Source organism: Marmota flaviventris, chromosome X (genome assembly GCF_047511675.1).
Source record: "Marmota flaviventris isolate mMarFla1 chromosome X, mMarFla1.hap1, whole genome shotgun sequence".
Lineage (NCBI taxonomy): Eukaryota > Metazoa > Chordata > Mammalia > Rodentia > Sciuridae > Marmota > Marmota flaviventris.
This window is the reverse complement of record NC_092518.1, coordinates 92,301,648-92,324,828: the sequence shown is the minus strand read 5'-3', so window position 1 is coordinate 92,324,828 and position 23,181 is coordinate 92,301,648. Positions and strand designations below refer to the sequence as shown.

The 23,181-nt window shown below is 43.9% G+C and overlaps 2 protein-coding genes across 2 annotated transcripts in view; one reads left to right on the top strand and one right to left on the bottom strand.

Moving 5' to 3' along the window:
• The window catches only part of Mid2 (midline 2), a 158,407-nt gene extending 145,603 nt beyond the window's left edge, over positions 1–12,804 (bottom strand). The window contains exon 1 of the mRNA XM_071606572.1: positions 11,775–12,804. The gene's annotated coding sequence lies outside the window, so the exon portion shown is untranslated. The remainder of the gene's footprint in view (positions 1–11,774) is intronic.
• Positions 12,805–13,255: 451 nt separating this feature from the next.
• Positions 13,256–23,181, top strand: part of Tsc22d3 (TSC22 domain family member 3) — a 65,537-nt gene continuing 55,611 nt past the window's right edge. The window contains exon 1 of the mRNA XM_027934770.2: positions 13,256–13,789. Within this exon, the coding sequence (XP_027790571.1) occupies positions 13,470–13,789 (320 nt within the window). The 5' untranslated portion in view covers positions 13,256–13,469. The remainder of the gene's footprint in view (positions 13,790–23,181) is intronic.

Sequence of the window (23,181 nt, the reverse complement as noted above, 5' to 3'; positions counted from 1 at the left end):
TTTTCTTTCTTTGAAGTGTCTTTGTCTGGTTTAGGTATCAGGGTGATGTTGGCCTCGTAGAATGAATTTGGAAGTTCTCCCTCTTTTTCTATTTCCTGAAGTAGCTTGAAAAGTATTGGTATTAGTTCCTCTTTAAAGGTTTTGTAAAACTCTGCTGTATACCCATCCGGTCCTGGGCTTTTCTTAGTTGGTAGTCTTTTGATGGTTTCTTCTATTTCCTCAATTGATATTGGTCTGTTTAGGTTGTCTATATCCTCCTGATTCAATCTGGGCAGATCATATGACTTAAGAAATTTATCTATGCCTTCACTATCTTCTAATTTATTGGAGTATAAGGATTCAAAATAATTTTTGATTATGTTCTGTATTTCTGAAGTGTCTGTTGTGATATTGCCTTTTTCATCACGTATGCTAGTAATTTGAGTTCTCTCTCTTCTTCTCTTCGCTAGCATGGCTAAGGGTCTGTCGATTTTATTTATTTTTTCAAAGAACCAACTTTTAGTTTTGTCAATTTTTTCAATTGTTTCTTTTGTTTCGATTTCATTAATTTCAGCTCTGATTTTAATTATTTCTTGCCTTCTACTTCTTTTGCTGTTGTTTTGCTCTTCTTTTTCTAAGATTTTGAGATGAAGTATGAGATCATTTATTTGTTGGTTTTTTCTTTTTTTAAGGCATGAACTCCAAGCAATGAATCTTCCTCTTAGAACTGCTTTCAGTGTGTCCCATAGATTCCGATATGTTGTGTCTGTGTTTTCATTTATCTCTAAGAATTTTTTAATTTCCTCCTTGATGTCTTCTATAACCCATTGATCATTCAGTAACCTATTGTTCATTCTCCAAGTGATGCATGCTTTTTCCTTCCTTCTTTTATCGTTGATTTTCAGTTTCATTCCATTATGATCAGATAAGTTGCATGGTATTATCTCTACTCCTTTATATTGTCTAAGAGTTGCCCTGTGACATAATATATGATCTATTTTTGAGAAGGATCCATGTGCTGCTGAGAAAAAAGTATAACTGCTTGATGTTGGGTGGTATATTCTATATATGTCAATTAAGTCTAGGTTATTAATTGTGTTATTGAGTTCTATAGTTTCCTTATTCCAATTTTGTTTGGAAGATCTGTCCAGTGGCAAGAGAGGTGTGTTGAAGTCTCCCATGATTATTGTATGGGGGTCTATTAGACTCTTGAACTTGAGAAGAGTTTGTTTGATGAACATAGCTGCACCATTGTTTGGGGCATATATATTTATGATTGTTATGTCTTGTTGGTGTATGGTTCCCTTAAGCAGTATTTAGTGTCCCTCTTTATCCCTTTTGATTAACTTTGGCTTGAAATCTATTTTATTTGATATGAGTATGGACACTCCTGCTTGTTTCCGAAGTCCATATGAGTGATATGATTTTTCCCAACCTTTCACCTTCAGCCTATGTATATCTTTTCCTATCAAATGCGTCTCCTGTAGGCAGCATATTGTTGGGTCTTGTTTTGTGATCCATTCTACTAGCCTGTGTCTCTTAATTGGTGAGTTTAAGCCATTAACAGGTAGGGTTATTATTGAGATATGGGTTGTTCTTCCAGCCATATTTGTTTATTTCTGTTACTAAACATGGTTTGTTTTCCTCTTTGATTATTTTCCCCCCCTTTACTGTCCTACCTCCCACTGTTGGTTTTCATTGTTATTTTCCATTTCCTCTCCCTGTAATGTTTTGCCGAGGATGTTTTGAAGAGATGGTTTTCTAGCTGAAAATTCTTTTAACTTTTGTTTATCGTGGAAGGTTTTAATTTCATCTTCCATCCTGAAGCTTAATTTTGCTGGATACACAATTCTTGGTTGGAACCCATTTTCTTTCAGTGTTTGAAATATGTTATTCCAGGATCTTCTAGCTTTCAGTCTGTGTTGAAAGATCAGCTGTTATCCTGATTGGCTTACCCCTAAATGTAATCTGCTTCTTTGCTCTTGTAGCTTTTAAAATTCTCTCCTTATTCTGTATGTTGGGCATCTTCATTATAATGTGTCTAGGTGTGGATCTCTTATGATGTTGCACATTCGGCGTCCTGTAGGCTTCTAGAATTTGGGATTCTGTCTCATTCTTCAAGTCTGGGAAGTTTTCTCTTATTATTTCATTGAATAGATTGCTCATTCCTTTGGTTTGGAGCTCTATACCTTTCTGTATCCCAATGACTCTTAAGTTTGGTCTCTTTATGTTATCCCATATTTCTTGGATGTTCTGCTCATGGTTTCTTAACAGTCTTGCTGAGCTGTCTATGTTCTTTTCAAGTTGAAATACTTTGTCTTCATTGTCTGATGTTCTATCTTCTAAGTGTTCTACTCTGCTGGTAGTATTCTCAATTGAGTTTTTAAGTTGGTTTATTGCTTTCTGCATTTCTAGGATTTCTGTTTGTTTGTTTTTTATAACCTCTATCTCCCTGTATAGTTGATCTTTTGCTTCCTGGATTTGTTTGTGTAATTCATTGTCGAAGTGATCTTTAATTGTCTGATTTTGCTGTCTAATGTCTTCCTTGATACTCCAGATCATCTGAAGCATGTATATCCTGAATTCTTTATCTGACATTCCATCTGCTGCAGCTGTTACCTCTTCTAAAGTTGAGTTGACCTGCATTGCTTGTGGTCCTTTCTTTCCTTGTCTTTTCATACTGCTTGCGTTTCTTTCTGCTTGGTGAAACTGTTGTGTTTTTGAAAATATTCCCCCCTATATATTTATATTGCTCTTGTATAGTTGAAAAGTCTCCCTTGCAGGGTCGGGCGGCGGTCTGCCTACCTTGCAGGCACGGGCGGCGGCTCTGCTCTGCCCCTCCTCCAATTGGTGTGAGGTGTCTACCACGCCCGTGGACCCCTAGGCCTGTTCTGCAGGTCGGTCGCAGGTCTGCTTACCTTGCAGGCGCGGGCGGTGGCTCTGCTCTGCCCTTACTCCAATTAGGGTGTCATGACTACCACGCCGGCAGGTCACTGGGCCTGTTCCGGGCGTGGGCGGCGGCTCTGCTCTGCCCCTACTCCAATTGGGGTGACGTGTGTACCACACCGGCAGGCCACCGGGCCTGATCCGCCGGTCGGTTGCAGGTCTGCCTACCCTGCAGGCGCGGGCGGCGGCTCTGCTCTGTCCCCCCTCCAATTGGTGTGACTTGTCTACCACACCCGCGGACCTCTGAGCCTGTTCCGGGCGCGGGCGAAGGCTCTGCTCTGCTCCTACTCCAATTGGGGTGACGTGCCTACCACCCCGGCCAGCCGCTGGGCCTGTTCCACCGGTCGGTCGCAGGTCTGCCTACCTTGCAGGCACGGGCGGCGGCTCTGCTCTGCCCCTACTCCAAATGGGGTGACGTGTCTGTCGCACCGGCAGGCCACTGGGCCTGTCCCGCTGGTCGGTCGCAGGTCTGCCCACCTTTCGGGCACGGGTGGCGGCTCTGCTCTGCCCCTACTCCAATTGGGGTGTCGTGACTACCACGCCGGCAGGTCGCTGGGCCTGTTCCTGGCGCGGGCGGCGGCTCTGCTCTGCCCCTACTCCCATTGGGGTGACGTGTGTACCACGCCGGCAGGCCGGTGGGCCTGATCCGCCGGTCTGCTGCAGGTCTGCCTACCTTGCAGGCGTGGGCAGCGGCTCTGCCCTGCCCCTCGTACCACGCCCGCGGACCGCTGGGCCTGATCTGCAGGTTGATCACAGGTCTGCCCACCCTGCGGGCACGGGTGGCGGTTCTGCTCCGCCCCCACTCCAATTGGGGTCACGTGACCACCACACCGGCGGGCCGCTGGGCCTGATCCGGGCGCGGGCGAAGGCTCTGCTCTGCCCCTGCTCCAGTTGGGGTGACGTGTGTACCACGCTGGCAGGCCGCTGGGCCTGATCCGCCGGTCTGTCGCAGGTCTGCTTACCTTGCAGGTGCGGGCGGCGGCTCTGCCCTGCCCCTCCTACCATGCCCGCGGACCACTGGGCCTGTTCTGCCGGTCGGTCGCAGGTCTGCCCACCTTGCGGGCATGGGTGGCGGTTCCGCTCCGCCCCCTCTCCAATTGGGGTCACGCGACCACCACGCCGGCAAGCCGCTGGGCCTGCTCCGGGCGCGGGCGGTGGCCCGGCTCCTCCCCTCTGGCTCGACGACAAAGTGAGAGAGACTCAGGTGTCTGTGACTCACCCTCCCTACCAGGAGACCAACTGTTTCTGTCACCGCTGGTATTGATGAAGTTCTCTCCTCCGCCACTTTCTGATGACATCAGATCTCTGCCATGTTGGTATCCTATGCGAATGGCAGCATTTCATTCCCTTTGCCGGGTGACCAAAGCAATGGGTGAGTCCTGACCGGCCCTCACAGGCCCCGTCTCAGTCCTGTTGCCACTGCCCACGAAGGCTCGGTTGGTATTTACCTCCACAGTACTCAGCAGGACCCGGTCCGAGAAGCAGTTTCCGCGGGCTCCTTAGCCCTGGGCCAGAGCAGCTCCGCTCTGTGCTCGGTGTATGCTCTGATAAGAGCAGGCTCCAAGGAGTAGTTTCCGCGGGTTATTTAGCACTGAGCCTGAGTAATTTGTCTGCAAGCCGCAGGTGAATGGCAGCCTGAAATTACCTGTTCTATGGCTGAATGAGCTGCGATCAGTCCAAAACAGGGATGGTGACGTCAGCTCTCCAACATGGTGGCCGCTGGCCTCCTCTGTGGTCTGACCGGTGTGGAGAACCGAATTGGACCGCTTCCTTCCCCCGTCTCGAACCCAGAATTCAGCACTGAGTACGGTGCTTGCACGGCTGGCAGAAACTGCAGCGCTGTATCCCTGCATCACTATCTCCTCGTTTCCCAGCGTGCACCGCAGACTCTAGCCGCGGGGCAATTTGCTGAATAAGCAGTGTGAGCCTCCGTGCGACAAATCTCTCACGTTTGAGCCCCCGTAGCTGATCCTCGTGCGATGGAAATCCTTCCTCCAGGTTCCGGAGCACCCCACTATTGCTGGAAATTCCTAACAAGATAGCCTTTAGCCATCCTGACTCGTCATTCTCCCACACAGTGACGCGGCACACGGGGGCAATGCACTCCCCTCGCCGCCATCTTCCCTCCCCTCTGTCATTTTTTTAATATATTTTTTTAGTGTACATGGACTCAATACCTTTATTGTATTTGTTCTTTTTTATGTGGTGCTGGGGATCAAACCCAATGCCTCACACATGCTAGGCAAGTGCTCTACCCCTGAGCCACAACCCTGGCCCCCTGTCATTTTTGTATCTAAAGAAAAGCCAAAGGCCAAATGTTTTCTCTGATATGCACATGTTAATCCACAATAAGGGGTGGTGGTTCATAGGGAAGAATAGAGTTACTTTAGATTAGGTATAGAGGGTGATGGGAGGGGAGGGAGCATAGGGGTAGGAAGGAGAGTAAAATGAATCAGACATTATTACCCTATATGCATATATGACTACATGACTGGTGTAACTCTATATCATGTACAACCAGAAGAATGAGAAGTTATACTCCATTTATGTATAAAAGTGTATCAAAGTGCATTCTACTGTTAAGTACAACTAATTAGAACAAATAAAAAAATTAAAAAGAACTCTATTAAGAAAACATGAAAAGAAGAAGGATGGACATTGAGACCATCTGGTTCAGCCTTCCATCTGCAGAGGTGTTTATTCTATTTGAGATCTTTGACTTATTTTTTATTTGATGGCCCCCATGGACAACTTAAAAATTTTCCTCCACTTGCCCATCTCCACATTTTATTTTCCTTTGGTCAACCACTCAACAAACATTTACTGCTGGGTGTGATGGCACATGCCTATAATCCCAACTACTTGGGAGCTGAGACAGGAAGATCACAAGTTCAATGTCAGCCTCAGCAATTTAGCAAGACCTTGTCTCAATATTTTTAAAAAAGAAAGAAAGAAAGGAAGGAAGGAAGGAAGGAAGGAAGGAAGGAAGGAAGGAAGGAAAGGTCTAGGGATATAACAGTGTTAGAGCACCCTGGGTTCAATACCCACTATTTCAAAAAATTATTGAACATTCATCATGCTCGAGCACTGGGCTAAGAAAGCTTGCAAAAATTATCTGAATGTCCATTAATGGATAGAAAAAATGTGCTGTGTGTGTATATACACAAAATGGAATATCATCCAGCCTTTTAAAATGAGGAAATCCTGCCACTTAAGACAACATGGATGAACCCCAATAATACTATGCTAAGTAAAATAATCCAGATACAACAATAAAAATACCACATGATCTTGCTTATATGTTGAATCTAAAAAAGGTGAATTCATAGAAGCAAAGAGTAGTATGGTGGTTACCAGTGGGAAGTGGAGTGGGGGAAAGGGGAGATGTTGGTCAAAGTGTAAAAAACTTCAGTTTTGTAGAATGGTGACTATAGTTAATAAAACTGTATTGTATACTTCTCACCATGCACACAAAAGGAAGGTAACTATGTGAAGAGATGGATGTGTTAGCATAACTCTATTCTATGTATTTGTACATCAAAACTTCACACTGTATGCTTTAAATATGTATAATTTTTTTTTAAAAAAAAGAAACTTGTGGTTGGGGATGTTATAGCTCCCAAACCTGGCTATCTGTCAGAATCACCTGGGGGAGTGTTTAAAAATATAGTTCCTTGATCCCTACCCCAAACGTATTGACTCAGAATTCTTGTGGTTGGGGTCTAATATGGGATAACTTATAAATGGTGTCCTCACCCCCAAAATTAATATTTTGAAATCCTAACCCCCAAGTACCTCAGAATGTGACTATATTTAGAGATGGTTTTTAAAGAGTCAATTCAGTTAAAATGAGCTCATTAGGGTGGGGCCCTAGTGAATATGATTAGTGTCCTTACAAGAAGAAGAATGGACATAGACATACAGACAGGAGACCATGTGAAAACACAAAAGACAGACATCTACAGCCAAAGAGAGAGGCCTCAATAGAAACTTGCTCTACCGACATCTTGATCTTGGACTTTTAGCTTCTGGAACTATGAAAACATAAATTTTTTACATAACCCAGTCTGTGGTATTGTTATGGCAGTCCTAATAAACTAATACAGGGTCCAAAATACCTGGGTTTTCAAAATAACCTTCCCAGGTGGTTCTAATATAACCATCCCAGTGCCAATCCAAATGTCTGAAGTTTGGTTAAGAGCAAGGGTGGGGCTTAAAATCACACTGACTTAGGGTCAAGTCTCATCTCTTCCATTTGCCAGCTGTAACCTTGGAAGACAATTTCATATCTCTGAAAGCTATAAAACAAGGCTGCCTCACAGACAGCTTCCTTAGGAATAAAAGGAAAATCATTGTAAAGGCTTTAGCACAATACTTGGCATATAGCAAAGGTGTATTCATGTGAGCTATTATTATTAATATTTTAAGGGACTGGTCTAAAATGGGGACTCTTAAAAATTCAGGGAACAAATGAACTTAGATGGAAAAATATTACATCATTATTTTCACCATACTGTAAGTGAAATTTATTTTCCTTCAATTAAAAATGCAGATAACAGATCACAGTAATATTAACAGTACCTGTGACTTTGCCATCAATAGAAATCACTAACAGTTTTATGTCATAATATCGTTAATACAGTATTTTAAAATATATTTACACTTGTTACTTTGAAGTTACCATGGTTATCAAAGCTGCCTCTAAATCTTGCTATTTACTGCATTAATAATAAGCATTTATGTAACTATGCCACAATTTTCTTGTTTCTATATTTTGATAACTACACTTCAATATAATTGCTTTCTTCTGTAACCCTAAATATTTTATTTTGTGTTATCTAAAACCATTATTCTGAGAAAGGATCCATAAACTTCCCTATATGTCAAAAAGGCCTAAGGCACAAAAGAAGGATTATGAACCACTCATCTAGATTTTATAACTTTGCCAGCTTTAACAGTCTAGAAATCTGTGGTGAGCACTTTGGAAAGGGTTTGAGAAAGTTAATCTCATTCACCTAGTTAAGAAAGCCTAATAGCTGGGTATGGTGGTTCATACCTGTAATCCCAGTGGTTTGAGAGGCTACAGCAGGAGGATTGCAAATTTAAAGCCAGCCTGAGCAATTTAGCAAGTCTCAAGAAACTTAGTGAGGCTCTGTCTCTAAAAAAAATAAAAAATACAAAATACAAAAAAGAGGCTGGGGAGGGCTGGGGCTGTAGCTCAGTGGCAGAGCACTTGCCTAGCATGCGTGAGGCACTGGGTTTGATCCTCAGCACCACATAAAAATGAACAAATAAAATAAAGGCATGCTGTCCATCTACAACTACGGGACAAAAAAATTAAAGGTGGGGGCTGGGGCTGGGATTGTGGATCAGCGGTAGAGCTCTCGCCTAGCACTGGCGGGACTCAAGTTCGATCCTCAGCACCACATAAAAATAAAGGCATTGTGTTGTGTCCATCTACACCAAAAAATAAATTAAAGAAAATTTAAAAGGGGGGTGCTGGAGATGTGGCTCAGTGTTTAAGTGCCCCTGTTTTCAATCCCCTATTTAAAAAAAAAAAAAAGCTAACAAAATTGAGGATCAGTGATATAGAAACAAACTTGCCTAAAAATCACTTGTGTGCCTTTTTTTAAACCTAACTATTGGTAAATGCTTAAAGGGAAGCTACATATCCTCTAGACATGCTATATGCCCTCTCTGAATCTCAGTTTCCTTGTATATTAATGGGGATGATGATAGTATCTAACTCACAGGGCTGTTGAGATAATTTAATGGCATGATGTTGTGCAAACCATTTAGCACAGTGCCTGGCACATAGTAGGTCAACAAAAATTCAACTATTATTCTTGTGCTGTCAATTTCCTTCTTGGTTCTCTATAGTACAAATGAAAATCTTTAAACATATTAGTAAATCATTGATTACATGGATTTTTTTTGAATATGCGATCTTGTTAAAATAGATGCTACACTTTGTAAATGTTTGATAAATCCATCATTTAAAATGTCACCTAAAGGGTAAAGGCACAAGCTCCAAAGGCAGAAAGTTATGGGTTGAAATCCAGACTCCACCACTTACTCTTTATGTTACCTGAGAGCTTCTTTATGTTTCCCAAGCCCATGTCATCCCTGCAATCATAATACCTAATTCATAGGATTGTTGTGAAGAGTAAATGAGACAATATATGTAAGTGCCTGGCACACAATAGGGATTTAATAAATTTTATATATATATATATATATATATATATATATATATATATATAAAATTTTATTTATTTTCTCTTTTTTGGGGTGCTGGGGATAGAACCTAAGTCCTTATGCATGCTAGGCAAGTACTCTACTGAGCTACATCTCCAGTCCTTATTCTTTTTTAGGGGGTTTACTGGGGATTGAACTCAGGGACAATTGACCACTGAGCCACATCCCCAGCCCTATTTTGTATTTTATTTAAAGACAGGGTCTCACTGAGTTGCTTAGTGCCTCACTGTTGTTGAGGCTGACTTTGAACTCAAGATCCTCCTGTTTCAGCCTCCCAAGTCTCTGGGATTACAGGTGTGTGCCACCATGCCTGGCTCCCAGTCCTTATTCTTTTTACCTATGAATTTTGTCTATGAATCTGTTCTTTCAGTTATACCACAAATTCTTTGGGGTCTAAGGCTGTGTCTTATTTACCTCTGAATTCCCACTAACATAGTACCTGGCACAGGGCAAGAGTGAAAGGAGGTACTCCTGCTATTCCCTCTCTGTTCCACTCAGAAAGCCACTAGCTCTTTCTAGAAGTGAGGTCTCTCTCTGCTTTCTGAGTTTATGCAATAACATTTTTCTGCTTGGAGTTTTTCCATTTAACACAATATATGTCAGCAAAGCAAGGTTCCACAGAGGGGAGCCAGGTGGCCCTGCCCAGTCAACATTCCCTTGCAGAGGTATGCAGTATGTCAATATGAGCTGGACTTGTATGCAAACACATGACAGTTCTCTGAACTTTATCTCTGAACTATCTAGATTTTTCTATATCTCTATTATATTTTTTCTTGATCAGCCTAGATATGGTATGCAAAGCTGTACTGAATTATTAACAATGCTGCTTGAGAACAAGGACCACAACAAGGAAAATGTCAAGGGGACAAAATCTTGAATTTAATGGTGCCAAATGCCAAGAAGGAAATACTTCCACTGGGGCCTCTTCCCAAGGTTATGCACAAGGATAAGAGGACTCAGGCAAATATTAGAAGCAAAAGGTCTAGCAGTTCTCAAAACACAATTTAAGTAAACATTTATGGATCTAATATATTTTGTTATAACATTTAACATAAAATAATTATAAACAAGAGGAAAAATCATAAACACTGTAATTAAAAAACAATTCAGGGGGCTGGGGTTGTGGCTCAGTGGTAGAGCACTCACCTAGCACTTGCAAGGCCCTGGGTTCAATCCTCAGCACCACATAAAATAAATAAATAAAATAAAGATATTGTATCCAACTACAACTAAAAAACAATAATAAATTCAGGAGCTGGGGATGTGGTTCAAGTGGTAGTGCACTCTCCTGGCATGAGTGCAGCCGGGGTTCGATCCTTAGCACCACATACAAAGATGTTGTGTCCACCAAAAACTAAAAAATAAATATTAAAATTCTCTCTCTCTCTCTCTCTCTCTCTCTCTCTCTAAAAAAAAAAAAAATTCAGGGGGCTGGGGTGTGGCTCAGAGGTAGAGCACTCACATAGCATGTGTGAAGTATGTTTGATCCTCAGCACCACATAAAAATAAAATAAAGATATTGTGTCCACCTATAACTAGAAAATAAATACTTTTTTAAAAATTCAGTAGGCTAAAAGTCTACACAATGCAGATGAAATTTCATATTCTACTACCTCCTCTGGCTTTTACCCAAGAACATTAAAAAAAAAAAAAAAGACAAGGAAGAAGAAAAAGGGAAAATAATTCATCTAAAGGATTGGCTTTTGAGGGAAGAAATGGAGACTTCTTAGCAGTCTGTGAGAAGAACACAGGGATCATACTCAGTTCTGCTGGTCTTGTCAGTGACCATCAATCATCCCTGACCTTAGAATCCTATCAGGAGCAGAGGTATAGATTGTTTTTGGTTTTCTGGCCACTATAGCAGAGAGTACACCTTCCCCATTCTTATTCCCCTAAATTGGGGACTCCAAATAAGACTCACAGGGCTTTAGGAACAGGAATTAATTTATTGACCACCGTTTGCTCTTAATCACAGGTGTAGGTTATGGCACCTGGAAGAAAATTCAAATCCATGAAATCCAATCTGCAGCTACTACAAAAAGATGTGGTTCTGACCCTGACTGGGGTCCCTGTCTACAGCTTTGCAATGGCGGGCTGGGCTGGGCACTCTCTTGGTGCAGGAGCTCTGCCTCCTCCTCCACCTCTTCCTCCTCCTCCAGTGTCTGTTACTGAGAACCAAAGCACTGTGGATTCCACCAGGAGGCACCCCTGGCGTCTGCCAAACATCTAACTTGGTGACGAAGACATAGACTTATTTCACGTCTAGAGCACAAGATGGCAGTATATACTGCTTTATTTCAAAAGTCATGGGCTTGTGAATGAATCGAGTGAAAAGGGGGTGGGGAGTGGGACTGAAATTGAAATCTATTTGAGTTTTATATGGAAACTGAACATTGCGAATATTTTAAATTTTTCCAGGAACCAGTAATTTTTGAATCTTACACGTTCAATATATTCCAAGTCTCCAAGTCCTGAGACACCTTAGAAGCCTACCACTTGCCCACCCAGCACATCCCTACATCTCACAAAGCTGGGGTATGACCCAGGGCACCAGACTGCCCCCTCTCCACATATCTGCCCTTTCACTGTACCTCAGCACCGGATTCATCCTCTCAGATCCCTCCGCCGGCAGTTTCCGAACGCATTGCTTCCCCAGTGCCCCTCAGGCCGGTGAACATTTAATCACCACATCTCTGAAAAGGGTAAGAAGGCCGGAGATTTCCCAAGGTGGCAGGTAGGAGTGAGAAAAGACTGAGGAGAGCAAGTTTACAAAACAGAGGGAGATGAATGAGAGGAAAGAGGGGGTGCTGAAGTGAAGGAAGTGGGGGAAATTAAGGGAGCTGAAAGAATTCAGAAAGAGAAAAAAGAGGAAAGGGGAAATGTAGAAGTGGAGAAAAGTGGAGAAAAAGAAATGAGAGAGAGAGGGGAAAGAGAAGAACTGGGGTTGGAAGGGAGATAGAGGAAACAGACAGATAAAGAAAAACTAAAAGAGAAAAATTAGCGAAAAACTGGAAAACGTGGAAGGTTCAAAGAAAGTAGGTGACTGTGGAAAGGGAGAAGGGTTAGAGCAGAGGTAAGTCCGCTAGCCAGCTGGCGTTCCAGAAAAACAGGAGAGGTTATTCAAATAGGATTCCGGAGAGAGGGGAGAGAGTAAGGGGGGCGGGGGAGAAGACAAGTGAAGTGAGAAGAAAGGGACAGAAACTGAGGACGAGTTTGACCGTGCTTCTTTGAGTTTGGCTTAAGACATTTACTGAGTATCCCTGACGTGTGTCTGGCGCTGACTCTGCAGAGACGACCTGTTCTCCGCACCCCCCAAATAGGGTTTGTGGAGAGCGATGGTTGAAAGCCACGACACGCGGGGGCTCCCAAACGCGGCGTTTCTCCTGTAGGGGGACTCCTCCGCGGTGGGACTAGAAACATTTGCCCTCCCGCCAAGCTCCAGACCCGCTAGGCGGGGTGACAGGGGAGGCGCGGCGCTCCAGACGGAGTGCTGGCAGATTTCTGGCAGAGGATGCGCCATGAGCGTTGAGGGAGCCCGAATCGAGGCGCTAGGCGCTCGGAGAAAGGGAGAGCAGGAACGGGTTCCATAGGAGTGCGAGCGGCTGCGTGGGCGCTAGGGTGAAGGCGGGGCGGGGCGAGGGGGCCAGACTGAGCCCGACCTGGGGCCCGCGCCTGCGAGGGAAGCGACGGCGGAGCGCGCTCCGCCGGCCCAGCTGGGGTCATTTACATGCTGTCATAGCCGGGTGCCGACTCCGAGGCGTGAGGCTGGCTCGCTCGCTCGCTCGCTCTCCGCTCCTGCCACCGCTCAGCCGGCACAACCCAAGAGAGCCTGAGAGCCTGTGAGCCAGGGTGGGAGGGAGCATAGGAGGGAGGGAGCGAGGGCGCGCCCCGGTTCTCCCTCTTGCCCTGTTGCCCGCCCTTCCTGCCGCCACAGGTCCGCCCCGAGCCCTGCTCACACTTGGGAAACTTGGGACTGCGCTGGGGCCGTGTGTGGCACCTCAGAGGGGGCGGCCCCGGCCACTAGAGGAGGGGGAGGAGGAGGAGGAAGTGAGCCCGAAGGATCCGCTCAGAGCTGTTTGTCCAGCTGTTTCTATTCGCACCCCGAGCAGTTACAACCAGAAGGGGGCCGAGCCTAGGGTGGCTGGCTTTAGGCGCTAATTTCCAACTCTTCTCCTCACAGCTTGTCTTTTCCAGGCACCCTGGAGTCCCCTAAGGCCAGCCCGGAGGGCGCGCACCTGCCAGCCGCCCCTGACCTCGAAGGCCAGGCGGCCCCCGAGCCTGAGAAGATGGCCCAGTCCAAGACCGACTGCCGCTCACCTGTCGGCCTCGATTGCTGCAACTGCTGCCTGGACCTGGCCCACCGGAGCGGGCTCCAGCGCGACAGTAGCGGGGAGAACAACAACCCGGGCAGCCCTATAGTGAGCAACTTTCGGCAGTTGCAGGAGAAGCTAATCTTTGAGAACCTCAACACTGACAAGCTCAACAGCATAATGCGGCAGGATTCGCTAGAACCAGTGCTGCGGGACCCCTGCTACCTGATTAACGAGGGCATCTGCAACCGCAACATCGACCAAACCATGCTCTCCATCCTGCTCTTCTTCCACAGGTGGGTGGCTGGGCACACGGGTGGGTGCGAGTCCAGGTTCACACCGGCCTCTGCTGGACCTTCACCTCTGACAAAAGGGGCAACCAGGAAGTTCATTAGGGGCACGGGGGAGATCAGGATCACTGGCTTTGGTAACTGGACTTTGAGGCTATTTGGAATCCCACAGAACTCAGGGGAGGACTGGCAGGTGCGAATATTTTGAAGGGGCCTACAAAGGCTCACCAGGAGAACTCTGGGGCCCAGAAGGTCGGCAGACCCCATAGGTATGGAGAGAGCTCTCAGTACCCATTTTCACAAATGCATACATTTCCACAGACCCCTTAGGACATTCTGCCGTGAGGTCCTCTTGGAATCTGAGTTCTACCCTACCCAAAAGCCCATTTCTAAATGCACAAGCTCGGATTGAAACTGCAAGGGCTTTTAAATTACTGAGTAGCCCTAACTGACAGTGAGGACAAGCAAAATGTCAAGACAAATTAGGCTGCAGCTGGTGGCAGAAGGTGGACGGTTGGGAATAAGAAAAACCAGAGACAGGTTAGGTTTTCTTGAGACTCTGGATGGGGGGACTCCATGGATCACAGCCTTTGATTTCAAATGTAGGCAAAAGGAACCCCAGAGAGCACCCTAGGACATCTCCTTGAGTGCCTCAAGAACTGCATATGGCAGTAAGGTGGATGAATCCATATCCATGCAAGCAGTGTTTGAGAGGGTAGGTTAGACTTTCTAGAAATCCTGTTGGGGAGGAAAGGAAGAGAGAGGAGAGGAGAGAAACACAGTGGGCATACCCAAGGCAGCTGTTGTCCCCCAATCTGAGATGATCTGGTAACAATGACTTAACAACTGAGGTCATTTTTTTTAAAATTTGTATTTGTTCTTTTTAGTTATACATGTCAGGAGAGTCTATTTTGACATATGTATACAAACATGGAGTATATGGTATTCTAATTATGATTCCAGTCTTGTGGACGTACACAACGTTGAGATTCACTATGTTGTATTCATATATGTACTTAGGAAAGTTATGTGAGGTTCATTCCACTGTCTTTCCTGTTTCTGCCCACACTCCCAATACAACTGAGCTAATTTAAAGACAAGGAAGGCAACTTTAGGAAACCTTGCCATGGGTTTGGCATTCTTAGTGGCAGGCTGTGTGTGTATGTGCAGGGATGGATTTTATTCATGCTCAATGACACAGGTTATGTAAGTGAAAGCCATCCCTGTTGTGCCAGACTGGATGGTAGTACAAGTTATGGTTCTACTTTTCTGTATGAGCCTGAGCAAGTTGCCTTACCTCTCTGGTCTCTAAGGCTCCTTCTAGCTCTGAGGTTCTAGGTCATGGGTAGGTGGTGTGCACAGACAAAGTGATAAGAAATACTGAGCACTCACAAAGTGCTTGGGTGCCTGTGAGGCTGAAAGGAGAAATTTTAAAAAACAATAGAGAAAGGCAGGAGCGACCCTCACTTAATGCTAAGATCAGTTTTGCCTCCCTTGTCCCAAGACAAATCCACCATCGCCTCTCCCTCACTCTATTCCCAGTGGTTCCAGAGGGGGACAAGCAAGGCTGCCAACTTCGTTAGTATCACTGTAACAAGTTGTATTTCTCAGGCATTTGTGATGCCTTTCTCATCTATTATTTCACTTTAGGTGTCAACTTATCTCATTTTCTAAAATAAACCAGGCCATGGATGGAACAGGTTTTGAGAGAATCTTCATTTCTGGTGAAAGATTACTACAAGTGTATTCATTCCACAGACGTTGAAACCCTGCAGAGCAAAATCCCTAACTGGCTCCTAAGGATCCACTCATCTCTGTTGGAGAGTGGCAGAGGGGGAGGGGTGGTACCGAAACCTGGAATTGTGTCTGTAGCATTTGTGTTCTTTCAGCTGGGAGAGAAACTGCCCCTCCAGGGCTTTGGTAAAGTGTGAAAGGGGTCACTTCCTCTGGTTCTGGGCCTAGGAGGATTGAACTTAAGTGAGCAAGGTGTGAAGTTGGGAGCCTGAAGATCAAAATTTTCACCTGTGCCACACCTCAGTGTGTCCTGGTTGTTTGGGTTTCTTGAATGGAAAGACCTCCTTTGTTATTCACATTATTGATGTTTGATTCTTGGTAAAACCTGGAAATGCTACAAGTTGGGGAAGAGGGGAGGTGTTGATGGCACTCATTGAGAAAGGAGAGTGAACTATTAGGAAGGTGCACCTGAGCACCCTGTCTCCTGGAAACAGAGCAATTCAGTGGCCTAAACTGATGAGGAGCAAACCAGCAAGTTGTCAGGCTTCCTTGAGTTTGAGGAGTGAATGGCAGGGTCCTGTGGTAACAATCTTATATTCTCTCTCTCATTTTTCTTGACAACTAGGACCTTAAAGAGCACAGATACTGGGCTGGGGGTATAGCTTAGTGGTAGAGCACATGCCTAGCATTCAAGAGACCCTGAGTTCCATCCCCAGCACTGGAAAGAAATGGGAGTGGGGTGAGGACTGAATTCAGTTTAGGCTTTGCCCAGAATGACATGCTCATTAGCAAACCAGGAGACCATTATTTCTAGTCATGGGACTTTTCCAATGTCTGGATTGGACAGTCTTCTCCTAAGTGAACATTTCCTTTATTACTTCATTTCATTCCCTGGGTTTCTATCACCATACTTCAGCTGCCGTTTTCACTCCTGTTCCTTTTCATGATTAGACATTTCAGGTTCCTGTTTCAGTGTCTTTCTCCTTAACCAACTTTTTCCAGCAAGACTGCCTGTCCTGCTGGAGAAAGTATGCTCCACATCCCTCATCCTGTAGCCTATTCCCTTGCTATGAGGGCTCCCGCATTCTTAGGAAGAGGGCAGGGCACACTCCTGATTTATATCTTGTTTATCTGCTTTGACCTGTCCCTGCTTCCCAGCTTAGCCCTTGATTTCCTTGGAACAAAAGAGTGTAAGAAATTTGCAGGTAGGGCTGTATTTGACTCACTTTGTTTCCCTCAGCTTCTACTTATACAGCCAGTACTTAATAAAGTTTTTTTTTTTGGGGGGGGGAGTGACTACTTAATAGTTGGTGCAGTCCCATGTAAAGATTTTATAACTTCAAATTTGTCCTGGAAAATCCTTATTAAAGTTTAAATATGGTTGTTCTTTTTTTCCCCATTTTTTAACACCACATGCAATGCCTCTAGTACCCTGGTAGAAGTCCTGATAGATGCTTCTGTGTATACACATATAAATCTGTGGTAATGGGTATGTAGCCTTTTGGTCTGTAAATGGTGCCTCTATACTATTGGGTGGAAGATGTGTGTTTTAAACACCATCCCCTCAGTCTTTTGTTATTTAACTAACAACTATAAAGGTTTAATAGCTAATGTTTATTTCATATTTTATAATGTGTACTAAATATCATATCTGCATAATTTCAGTTAATATTTATACCAACCCAATGAAATGTTCACTATTATTTCATTCTAGAAAGAACAAAATGAAGGCTGGGGTTGTGGCTCAGTGGTAGAATGCTTGCCTAGCATGTGCAGGGTGCTGGGTTTGATCCTCAGCACCATATAAAAATAAAGTAAGGTATTGTGTCCAACTACAACTAAAATAAAATATTTTTTAAAAGAACAAAATTGAGACTCAGAAAAATTAAGTAACTTGCCCAGTGCTTCACAATGAAGAGTAGAACCTAGACTGTGACTGAGAGCATGAATTCTAGGGTCTATGTGCTGTCTATGAAGAAAGTATTAAGAACACTAAAGAAGCTGGGTGCACATGCCTGTAATCTCAGCAGCTTTGGAGGCTGAGGCAGGAGGATCATGAGTTCAAAGCCAGCCTCAGCAAAATCGAGGTGCTAAGTAACTCAGTGAGACCCTATCTCTAAATAAAATACAAAATAGGGCTGGAGATGTGGCTCAGTGGTCAAGTGGCCCTGAGTTCAATCTCCAGTACAAAAAACACTAAAGAAGAATAAACTCGGGCTGGGGTTGTGGCTCAGCGGTAGAGTGCTTGCCTCACATGTGCAAGACCCTGGGTTTGATCCTCAGCACCACATAAAAATAAATAAGTGAAATAAAGGTATTGTGTATAATTTAAAAAAATTAAAGAATAAACTAACACTAGAGACTTTGTTAAACACTAAAGATGGGTCTATGAAGAAGAGGTAAATGTGAGCACACAACTTTTCCAAATGGGCAATATGTCCTTGTTAGGTAAGGGGACCAACAGTCTTGGTCCTGGAACACAGGACTTTCATTGATCGCACTGGGACAAATCTAGGAAAACTAGGACAGTTGGTTACCCTATTATTAGGGGATTTTACCTTGTGATTTGAGTAGGCTTCTACTGCTGGAAAACTTAGGAGGGAGACAAAATAAGCTGGGAACAACTGAAGTTTTCAACTAATGCATTCCTTATTTATTCTTTTTTTTTTTTTTTTTGGTACCAGAAATGCTTAACCACTAACCCATACTCCAGACCTTTCTATTTTTTATTTTGAGAAAGGGGCTGACTGTGTTTCTGAGGGTCTCACTAAATTGCTGAATCTGGCTTTGAACTTGTAATCCTCCTGCCTCAGCCTCCAGAGTTGCTGGGATTACAGGTGTGTGACATCGTGCCTGGCTTATTTTATTTTATTTTGAGACAAGGTCTCCATAAATTACTCAGGCTGGCCTTAAATCTGTGATCCTCCTGCCTCAGCCTCCAGAGCCACCAGGATTACAGATATGTGCCCCCCAGGCCTAGCTGTAAATTCCAGTTTAAATGTAGCATAAACACATGAAAAACCTTGCTAATTTGAAATTTCAAGAACTTTAATTCTTCCACCGATGTGATATACCAAGCTAGAATGAGAGGTTTGGCAATAGTCTGCTGTTGTGATTGTTGTTACTGTAACCTCAAATTTATTTCTAGGATTTTACCCAAAACTTTAAAATCAACTCCATTCTGCCTTCGATCCCAGAGAATACTTCCCCAGTGTAATCTAAAATATTCTGTACATGAATTTCCCTTCAGTTCCTGAAGTCTTAGTATTCTATCTTTAAGCTTCTGACCTAGCACTAACTGGTTCTCACACATAGATGCTAAAATAATAATAATAATAGCATATCTTGAGCTGGGGTTGTGGCTCAGTGGTAGAGTGCTTGCCTAACACATGGGGGACACTGGGTTTGATCCTCAGCACCACACAAAAATAAATAAAGTTATTGTGTCCATCTACTGCTAAAAATATTTTTTTAAAGGTAGCATATCTTTCTGGTTGCTTTATGTGTGCTAATTTATTTAATATTCCCTATAATGCTAATATATGGTAGCATGGGGAAAGAAATAAATTTAGAGATTAGGCTTTCAAGAAAATTTTACATAAGAATATTTGTGCTTTAATTGAGTCTTAAAATTAATGATTTGAAGCTGGACACATTGTTGCGTGCCTGTAATCCTGGCAATTTAAGAGGCTGATGCAGGAGGTTTGTAAGTTTGAGGCCAGTCTAAGCAACTTAGTGAGACCCTGTCTCAAAATATTTGTGTGTGTGTGTGTGTGTTTGTGTTTCTAGGGATTGAACTCGGGTGCTGTATCACTGAGCTACATCCCAAGCCCTTTTTATTTTTTATTTTGAGACAGGGTCTCATTAAGGCTGGCATTGAATTTGCGATCCTTCTGCCTCAGCTTCCCAATTTCTGGGATTACAGGCATGTGACACTGTGCCCAGCTCAAAATATTTTTAAAAGGCTGGAGGTGTAGCTCAGTGCTAGAGTGTCCCTGGGTTCCATCCCCGCTATCTCCACAGATACTAATAATTTCATAATACATATTCCCGGACCTGGATTCTGAGAAAGTAGCCACTTATGTGGTGTGATATGAGGGGCTGCTTGCTATAGTGCATACATTCATACTATTTAAGATTCAGTTCTCTGTACCCACACTATCTAAAACTCCTCTCCCATAGCGTCAGTTGTATGTGGACCACACCGTGAGAAACCCTGAATTAGAGATTGCAGCCCTTTGTCAACTAATTTACCATTTGATTTCGAGGATGGAATTCTTTGCCATAGAGAGGTTTTGGGTTTCTATGTGGTTAAGCCTGTCATTCTTTGCCTTTGTGATTTTTAGTTTTGGTATCAAGCTTCAAAAGTCCTCTTTAGCCCAAGGTAATTTAAAATAACTATTTCCTGAGCGTTTAGTGGTCTGACAAAGAATAGGCACTCTTGGATTAAGGGACAGTTTCTTTTGAAAACACAAATGCCTTTGCAAACTTAACAAACTTAACATTCATGATTTGGATTCCTCATGTGAACCCCAATGTCTAAGAAATTCTCCTTTTCCTAAGGCAACGTGGAATTGCATATGCTAGGAAGCTAGGATACGGGGGGCAGTCCTTTTGTTGTTGGTGAGTCTGATACCCTATAGCACCTACTGTTATATCTGGGTGTGTGTTATATATGTACGTATTGTCTTTAATATATATATTATACTTATATATATTAAGTATATATAACCACTATACATTACTACTACATACATATTATAGACAATGATGTATATATATATGTATATGTACATATATAATATAAAATTTGCCATTTTAATAATGTTTAATTTTACAGTTCAGTGGCATCAGGTACATCCACAGTGTTGTACAACCATCACCATTTCCAGAATCTTCTTATCATCCAACGTACCTCTGTACCCATTAAAATGAAAACCCATTCCCCTTTCCTCCCAGTCCCTGGAAACCTCTATTTTACCTTCAGTCTATATGAATTTTCCTATTCTAGATATTTTACATAGGTGGAGTAATACAATATATGGCCTTTGTGTCTTGCTTCTTTGACTCAGCATAATGTTTTCAAGGTTCTTCCATGTTGTAGCATGTAACATGCTTTTTAAGACCAATTAATATTCCATTGTGTGGATATAACACATTTTGTTTATCCATTTATCCATCAGTGAACACTTTTTGGTTGTTTTTACCTTTTGGCTATTGTGAAGATTGCTACTACGGCCAGCCATGGTGGCACAGGTCTGTAATCCTAGCAACTCAGGAAGCTAAGGCAGGAAGATAGCAAGTTTAAGGCCAACCTCAGCAACTTAGTGAGACCCTGTCAAAAACACAAAATAAAAAGATCTGGGGATGTAGCATATTGGCAAAGCACCCCTAGGTTCAATCTACCATGTCCCCTCCAAAAAAAAGAATGCTGATATGAACACGGGTGTACAAGTATGTGTTCCAGTAACCGTTTTCAATTCTTTTAGGTATAGAGTGACGTTGCCCAGCAATGTCACTTTTGATGCAACTTTTGGTCCTCTGCTCATAGTCGGCCTACACATATGTAATAACTCTCAGTGAAATGAAGAAATGTCTGTTTCCTTGGGAAGAATACCCCCACCCTGAGTCATCTGCTGGTACTAGTGATGACAATGAAAAGGAACCTACAAGTTTCATGAAGTGATGGTGCCAGCTGGGGAAATGATAATCTTTCAGAATATTCATGAGTCAGGGACTGGTAAAAAGTTTTAGTGTGCATCTCTCATGAATGGCCAGGATCTGGTATACATTTTAAAAGGGTAACATGAAACACCATGACTGGCCATTAACTACTTTGTGTGATTTTTTTTCCAGAACTTCAGATAGGGTACCAGCTCACTGGGAATAGGGTTCTTTGGGAATGGAACACAGGAAAGGAAAATTTAGAGAAGAGAGGTAGGGCGACAGCTGGAGACCATGAAAGGCCTAGCTTGGGTAGGCTGCAGCATGGGGCCCTGGGCAGTACAAGAGCTCAAGAGGCCTGGCTAGAAGGTTCATGCTCTTTAAGAAAGGTGGTAAGAACAGAACATGAACTTCATCTACTCCTCAGTTTAGCCCAGAGTGGACCCTGTGAGCCCAAAACTTAGAAAATAACTCTTTCCACGGTGACCTTATTTTTCTTCCCTGACTGAAGAGAAGGTTAACACTCCTGCTTATATTTACACTTCCAGATAAACTGACAAGCTCTCAATTCCAGGTGGAGTGTTGGCTTCTTTCCAGACCTGGCCCTGAAGAGTCTGGGTAAATGGAGATTGATGTGTCTGGCCAAGGCTGCCAGGGTCTCCAGGCCCCCTGAGTGATGGAGCCCAGCAGAATACTTGCCCCCACCTGCTGGGTTGGTTGAGAGAACCAAGGCCACTGTGTTTGCACCTGGTAGTGGCAGTTGCATTATTTGCTCATCGTGATTCTGCTCCTACCTGAACTTTCTCCTCTTATGTAAGGTATCTCTCAAGATAACTGCAAAGCCATAATCTTCCATGGTTGGCTGGGTTTACATAACAAATTGGTTTGTGTCGTGCAATAGCCTCTTGAGCCCTGAAGAAACCAATGTGCCGAATGAGTCTAAAGCTTAGGCTCATTTGGTGGGGCACTTTGTGTGCTCAGTGTACTCGAGGGAGGAGAGCATTTCATGACCATAGGGGTCAGAAAGATGAAAGATGTCCCTTTTAGATGAAGAGAGCAATAATGGCCCAGGACATATTGTGCTGTCCCATTGCCTACAGTTATGGGACAGGGTTAGGGCTTCACTGTAATGCCACAACTTTCTCAGACAAACCCTCCAAAGAACCCCATGGGCTAACAGGAGCCCTGGGAAAGCCAGAAGGAGAGAGCCTAGCTTTAGAGCAACCTAGGTTGATGATGACTCAGCATGGAGAAAATGGCTTCTGGATGCCACTGTCTCCCATGCCGAAATCCGGCTTAGCTAAGGAGTTGGAGTGGGAATAAAGTGTGGTCTTTGAGAGCAGAAAGCAAATTTTTCAGGAAGGAGTAAATCTTATCAGTAGACAAGGCAAGTTTGCTTGGACCTTCCAGCTAGAAATCCCTGCCCCCAAGTAGCTATAGAACTTCCGGAATCCATCTAGGAGGTATAAGATCCCACCCAACATAGGAGACTGAATGGGAAGCTTCCCATTGTGCAGATGCCAGCCCAAGGGGAAAAAAAAGCTAGAAGCAGGCTTGGTCATTGATGACCCAGGCATGCTATCAGCCTTCCTCTCCTGGGAGCTGCTTTCCTCAAATAGGTCCAGCTTGAAATCAGGCTCCAGCCTATAGACAGAGCATCACAGGGACGTTCCCCATCCTTCCTCGAAGGAAGAATTTTCTCACAAAACAGCCTTAGTATTTAATCCACTTCCTCATGTCTTCTCTTCAGGAGAGATGGAGAGCAGCTGCTCACAGTTTAGGGGTCTGCCTGTATTGCCACTGTTCAGTGCTATCTAGGCATGTGATTGGCTCCAGCTAGCCCTGAAGAAGAAGGGAGTGAGAAATGAGAGGAAGGGAAGTGGCTCGAGTAGCTCCTTCCTGGCTCACCCTGCCCCAGAAACCCCTCCTTCAAGGCTGCCATTTAGCCTTGCTCCCAGCCTATATCAGCCTGAGGGCCCTGACTCATATCTCACACAGTG